At 57.0% G+C, this 6,737-nt stretch overlaps 1 protein-coding gene across 1 annotated transcript; it reads right to left on the bottom strand.

Moving 5' to 3' along the window:
- Positions 1 to 502: 502 nt before the first annotated feature.
- On the bottom strand, positions 503 to 6,496 carry ATP5MJ (ATP synthase membrane subunit j). Its single transcript, XM_047796812.1, has 4 exons — positions 6,405 to 6,496; positions 3,081 to 3,204; positions 1,566 to 1,589; positions 503 to 797 (listed from the first exon to the last, which is right to left on the bottom strand). The coding sequence occupies exons 2-4, from the start codon at positions 3,202 to 3,204 to the stop codon at positions 763 to 765; spliced, it is 183 nt and encodes a 60-aa protein (XP_047652768.1). The 5' UTR covers positions 6,405 to 6,496; the 3' UTR covers positions 503 to 762.
- Positions 6,497 to 6,737: the final 241 nt, after the last annotated feature.

Genomic DNA, 6,737 nt, shown 5'->3' on the forward strand with positions numbered 1-6,737 from the left:
TAGACCTGCTTATGATGCACCTGCCTTCCAAGTGACTTCCAGATAAAATCTCCTCCTGGAACTTATACTCCCCCACCACGTGATCCAATACTGCCTGATTTCTGAAGCATTTCACAGTTTAAATAATGCCTCCCCAGGACTTCTTTTTTTGTCTTTTCTAGGGCCGCGCCCATGGCATATGGAGGTCCCCAGGCTAGGGGTTGAATCAGAGCTGTAGCCACTGGCCTACACCACAGCCACAGCAACGTCGGATCCGAGCCGCGTGTGGAACCTACACCACGTCTCACGGCAACGCCAGATCCTCAACCACTGAGCAAGGCCAGGGATCGAACCCCCCACCTCATGGTTCCCAGTCGGATTTGTTTCCACTGCGCCAGGACAGGACCTCCCCAGGACTTCTCTTGCTGAGCTTCCCAGGGACGCAGTTACAATGGGTCTGTCATCACCTCCCTTTTGCAGATGCGAAAGTGGGCTCGAGGAGGTCACAGGAGCAGCAGCAGAGTCACGTGCAGAACAGATGTTTATTGCCCACCAGAGCGAGTGCCCAGATCCGCCCCCACGCCTGCGCCCATCGCGCTCTCCCCCCTCAGCCCCCGGCTTTCTCAGCGGGACTCCGGCCGGCGGGAGGGTCACGGCACAGGCAGTGTGGATCTCACGGGTAGGTTTATTCTGCAGGGCAGCAGCACTGCTGCCAGTGGGCGCGACGTGCCCCGCAGGATCCCGCAGCGCGGCCAGGCCGACGTCCCATCCGAGCGGAGGTGGTTAGTGGTGGCCATGAGCAGGAGCAGCACTGGAAGCTTGTCAAAGAGAAGCACAGCACAGACGCGAGTCAGGAGAGAGGAACGGGCACAACGGAGTCTCTGTGTTCCTGTTAAGGGCCAGAGCGCACGGAGCCCAGCTTTCCAGACAGGGAGGCGGGCGGAGGGGCTGTGGGTTGTGCGCACGCAGCCCGCCGGCAGGCGCGAAGACGGGGGCGGGAAGGCCTGCTCCCCGGAGCGCAAGGGCAGCCCTGGGTGCGTGAAGGACTCAAACGACTGGAGCGTCTCATTTGGAGGCAAAGTGAGAAACGTCCAGGGCGAGGGCACACGTCTATGTGCTGCTTTCTTGGGAAACACAACAGGGCGGCCGGCGTGCACAGCTAACTGCTGGCGTCAGCGGGCTCCGAGCAAGTCGAGTTTCTACCACCCCTGGAAGCTGCACTTGGCCCATGGGCGTGAGCAATGGTTTTTAACACCCAGACGATGGGAGCAGAACTTTCGAATTCTCCGTTCCAGCAGACAGAGCACACTCCACGTGCCCACTGCCTCTGGACGCTCGGCGAGCCAGGTGCCTGCGTCTGCTCCCACCAGCGACGACCTTGTCCTGAGAAGGACAGACGGTCTTTTTCACTCCACACTTTTTTTGGGGGGGCTGCACCTGTGGCATATGGAAGTTCCCAGACGAGGGATCAAATCTAAACTGCAGCTGCGACCTACGCCACAGCCGTGACAATGCCAGATCCTTAACCCACTGTGCCACAGCAGGAACTCCCACTCCCCACCCCCTTTAAGCAGCAGAAACCTTACCTTTCAAGGCTTTACTTCTTTTATCTAAAATAAAGGGAAAGAAAGTCCAGTCAATTCAATGCTTTACAAAAGCGTTTCTAGTCAATTCATCACCGAGAACAACACTTGGCTGAAGAGTTCATCGCTTAGGTCAAGCGTCATAGGACGCTTTCAGAAAACCGGAGCTACTGCCGGGTCGCACAGCCAACAAGGGGTCAGACTTCCACCGCAGGTGGGCTCAGAAGAGCCAAACGCCCTTGGGAATCCACAGGGCCCTTCATTCCCCCCCACGTGCCCAACTTCAGGCTTGCAGTTTAAAGTTTTCTCCTTTCTCTTCTCTGTTTAATCAATCACATTTCCTCCCTCCCTTCTTTCGCTTTTTAGGGCCACACCTGCAGCGTGTGGAGTTTCCCAGGCATCGGAGCAACGTACGCCACAGCCACAGTGACGTGGGATCCAGGCTGCCTCTGCAACCCTACACCACAGCTCATAGAAACGCCGGATCCTTAACGTACTGCACCGGCAGCACATGGAAGTTCCCGGGCTAGGGGTCGAATGGGAGTGGGAGCTGCAGCCTAAGCCACCACCACGGCAACACCAGACCCAGGCCGCATCTACGACATACACTGCAGCTTGAAGCGAAGCTGGATCCTTAACCCACTGAGCAAGGCCAAGGATTAAACCTGCATCCTCATAAAGACAATGATGGGTTCTTAACCCACGAAGCCACTTGGCCATGCCCACACCATGCTGAGGTTCCTGGGCCAGGGATTGAACCCATGCCACATCCTTAATCTGCTGATCCACCAGGGAACTCCTTAAACCAATCACAGTAATCCATGACTGGGCCTCGTCTCTGCTCCACTGGGAACCAATGGTTACCCCAACCAAACTTTTACCATCAGAGTATTTTAAACATTCACATCCGTGGAGAAAGTCTAACAAAACACAGGGGACCAGGATGTGGCATCCGTAAGTGTTTCAGCCTGCGTCTCTTAAAGCTGAGGGCCTCTCCTGTGCATTCTAAACACCACCGTCCCCCTAAGAAAACTCACAATTCCCTGACAGCAAGGTCTTCGCAGCTGCCCCTTGTTGCTGACACGGCTCTCATGCTTACAAGGATCACGGGGCTCTGGTGGTCACTCCCGGTTAAGAACCCAGTTCCTTCACAGTATGAATACCATTTGTGATTCGCTTTGGTTTGGTTTCTTTTCTTTTCTTGTCTTTTTTGGCATTTCTTGGGCCGCTCCCGCGGCATATGGAGGTTCCCAGACTAGGGGTTGAATCGGAGCTACGGCTGCCGGCCTGCACCACAGCCACAGCAACACCAGATCCGAGCCACGTCTGCGACCTACACCACAGCTCACGGCAACACCGGATCCTTAACCCACTGGGCGAGGCCAGGGATCGAACCCACAACCTCATGGTTCCTAGTCGGGTTCATTAGCCACTGAGCCACCACGGGAACTCCTTGTGATTCCTTGTGAAAGGAGTTTCGTTCCCGACCTCCAGTGAGTCAGACACAAAGACACTTACCAGCACTCCTGATTTTATAGACGATGAGTCCCATCAACCCCATTCCTAACCAAATCTCCTGGTAAACCTGGGTGTAGTAGGGCTTCATGGGGACCCAAACATTCTTGATAAGGCTCTGAAGCATCTGAAAAGGAAGAGTAGAAGTATTACCACGGCTGCTCCTTTAAACCCAACCAGTGAGGGGTTTCCATGTATTAAGCTGGATCCCATTCCCCACAACCAATCAACAGGAAGCCTGGGCCAGACCCCCCTCCGAGGCTTCTCACGTCTACACGGGGCTCCTCAACAGCTTTCCAAGCTCCACCAAACCCTCAACGATCGACCCTGACATTCCAGGCACTTGGCACTTCTCGTTCCTCCAGCCAGAGCTGTCCTGCACCGTCATCAGTGGCCCCTCCCTGATGGCCACGCTCCACTACGCCTCCCAACCATGCCTCAAACTCCACACTACTGAGAAATGAGCACATCTGCACCACCGTAAGAACTGTCGGCACTCAAAGCTGAAGAAGAACAGGGTCAAGGCAGGGTGAGCTCCTGGTGAGACTGACACCTAGGCTTGGGCACACGACCAACGGAATCTCAGTCCTTCTGTCTGCTTACATTTCAGCCGTATTGCAGCGTCACGGACGCGTACAATCCTAAGACACGGCGCACACCGTGTGGTGCCTCGACTTCTGTATCACGGTGTAAGGACTCCCCCCCCCACCCCAAAGGGAACACTTCCGCCACCTCACGGGCTGGATCTGATCAGGAAAAGCCATCGAATTCTGACCTTATGCCGCCGTTCGCCTTCATGTGCCGTTCTCAAAGTAATGCTTTTGATTACACTTCTAATTTACTGTGTAGACTCTAAAATCAGATACCCTCATTCTCTCTTTTTTTTTTTTTTTTTGGTCTTTCTAGAACTGCACGCAGTATAGAAGGTTCCCAGGCTAGGGGCTGAATTGGAGCTGTAGCCGCCGGCCTACACCCCAGCCAGGCAAATCCAAGCACGTCTGTAACCTAGACCACAGCCCAGGGTAATGCCGGATCCTTAAGCAGAACGAGGCCAGGGATGGCACTCGCATCGTCAGGGATATGAGTCAGGTTCTTAACCCACTGAGCTACAACAGGGACTCCTCTCATTTTCATTTCAGTAAGCTTTGTAACATCCGAGGCATCTACTAAACTACGGTCTCACGGTAACTAAGTCCCTTCCATCCCACTGAAGATGCCCCCTGCCGCCCCCGCCGCCCAGGGCCTCTCCGAGGCTCCCCTTCGCGTCGTTACCTGGACTACACACAACTGCACTTCTCTTGTTTTCTCTGGTTTCCCAGGACTGAAACCTGATTGTGTGACCGTTATATTCACTCGGCAAACAGGAACTGTGCATGAACTAGGGCGCAGGAACCATTTGAGGAGCTTAGAGAGAAGTGTCCTCGGCGGGGGGGGGGGGAAACGGGACACCCCACATGTGCCAAGACCCCCCGGTCAGAGTGATGTGGAGTGGGAGGAGGGCTGCTGTGGCTGCTCAGACTCGCACCCAGGCTCCACCACTTCCCTGCTAACTTGAACCGCCTCGGTTTCCTCACCTCTAACAAGGGATAGAGCAGTGCCCACCTCAAAGGGCTGTCACGGAGGCCACAGCAGGGACCGCAGCCTTTACTCTGAGCTCACACAATTCAACAGCACTCACGAAGCGCTGCACGAAAGCATCTCCTGCACTCCCTGGAGGAAGCTGCCTAAACTCACACCGCTGGGCGTGCAAGTCACCCAGGCCCTGCTCCTCGTTTCCTAGAGGCCGTGCCAAGGCCTGGCTTCCAGCTCGTCAGAGGAGAGAAGACAGGCCTGAAGGCCGGCCAGCCCCCTTAGAGACCCAGGAAGAAGTGGCTGTGTCCTCCAGGGACCCCTGCACACCTGTCCGCCCCACAGCTCCTGTCCTCAGACTGCGTGCGATGCTCCGGCAGAGCAAAGCTCCTAAGAAACCAAGAGCCCTGCCTGGAAGCCAGGGATGGCTAAGAGATCCAAGAGGATCTCGACGGGGCCTCTTGGTTCAGGGGCACCGAGTGTTTTCCTCCCTCCCCTCCCCCACCTGGCAGCGACTGAGAAGAAAGACCCCTGGGGCTGGAAGCCACGAACTCCCCGGATCCCACACCAGTTCCACCCTTCTGCTTTGCCCTCAACTTTGGGCAAGTCCGGAAGCTGTCGTTTCAGAGGTTTTCTTTTCTATGAAAAAGGATCACTCGCTTGCCCCACTGGGCTCTGCAGGGAATGGAAGGAGGAAACGTAAAGGACCCGACTAGTGTCTGGTGTGAAACAAGAACTCAGTCATCGACCCCAGCAAGAGCAGAATGTTGCAAACGTCCTGCTGACAGCAACAGCGCGAAACTCCTGGGATTCTGAGAGGGAGGCTAAGCGAGGGCAAGGCTCAGGCCAGGTAGGGGCCTTAGAGCATCTAAGAGAAGAGCAAAGCAAAGCGGGAGGGTGCCAGGAGGTGAGAAGGAGCCAAGCAGACTTGTTCGTTGCATGTTTTGTTCAGGGCCCAGGCATCAGCCGCCGCATAGGTCTCCTCACTAAGCATCTGAGGCTGCTCCATAGGGGGCTGCAAGTGCTTGCCTCCCAGCTCGCCTTTGGCCCAAGGCTGCCATCCTTGGCTAGACAAGTGGCTCTTCCCAACGTTTAAGTGAGGCTCCTACTTTTTCTGCCTGAATCCACCCTGTCTAGTCACGTTTCCCAGCTCTGAGTAGGTTTTATTAGCACCCATTCTTACAACCCGTCTGCAACGTTTCTGGTACATTCTATCAACCTACCACGTGACCTTTCACTGGAGATACAAAACAATTCCCATACAATCACAATCATCCCCTCTGATCCCGCTTCGGCCCCCGTTTCCCCTCCCCCAAGGCCTTGTCACAGGCACAGCGCAACTGCGCTGCAAGGAAGCTGGTGGTGGACTAAGAGCCCTCAGCTTGGATTCCGGCTCCACCGCTAACCAGCAGCGAGACCTCGGCTAGGCAGCTGGACCTCTCCCGGCCAAACATTATGCTCCTCAAACAATGCACTAGATGCACTGACGCCAAACAAGGGAAAAGCGCAGGGCGGGCTCGTTGCCCCCCAACAACAGCTAGTTCCCGGCCGACCTCCTTTCACCGTCTGGGGGCAGAGGTGGAAACGCGTGTGGGCGGGGGAGGAGTCGGACCCCAAGGTCACACGGGGCCGCGGAGGCTCCAGCCTGCCGCAGGCTCCCCGCTGCGAGAGCCACAACGAGCCCCGGGTCCCCGCCGCCCGGCCCCCTCACCATCCCGGCCTCCCGGCGCGAGCCGCCTACCCCAGCCCAGCACCTACCTCGGCGCAGGACTAGCGGCTCCAGCAGCCCCAACCCAACCACAACCGACGACTCAGAAAGGTCACTGAACGCGCAGGCGCCGCGCGGTGCCTGCCGGGAAGGCGGAAGGAGCGGCGGCGCCCGAGCCCAGCGCGCCTCCCAGGCCGCTCCTGCGCGCTACAGCGCCCCCAGCGGCCGCCCGGTTTCGGCGGCCTGGAGCCCCGCAAGGGCAGGGGACGTGGGGCTTGTGTGTCACGATACGGTGACGCTCGGTCCGGATTTGCCCACGACGTGGGACGGTCAGTGCTGAAACCGGCAAGGTCTTGGACAAAGAGGGCGAGCTGGTCTACCCG

This window comes from Phacochoerus africanus, chromosome 9 (assembly GCF_016906955.1).
Source record: "Phacochoerus africanus isolate WHEZ1 chromosome 9, ROS_Pafr_v1, whole genome shotgun sequence".
NCBI lineage: Eukaryota > Metazoa > Chordata > Mammalia > Artiodactyla > Suidae > Phacochoerus > Phacochoerus africanus.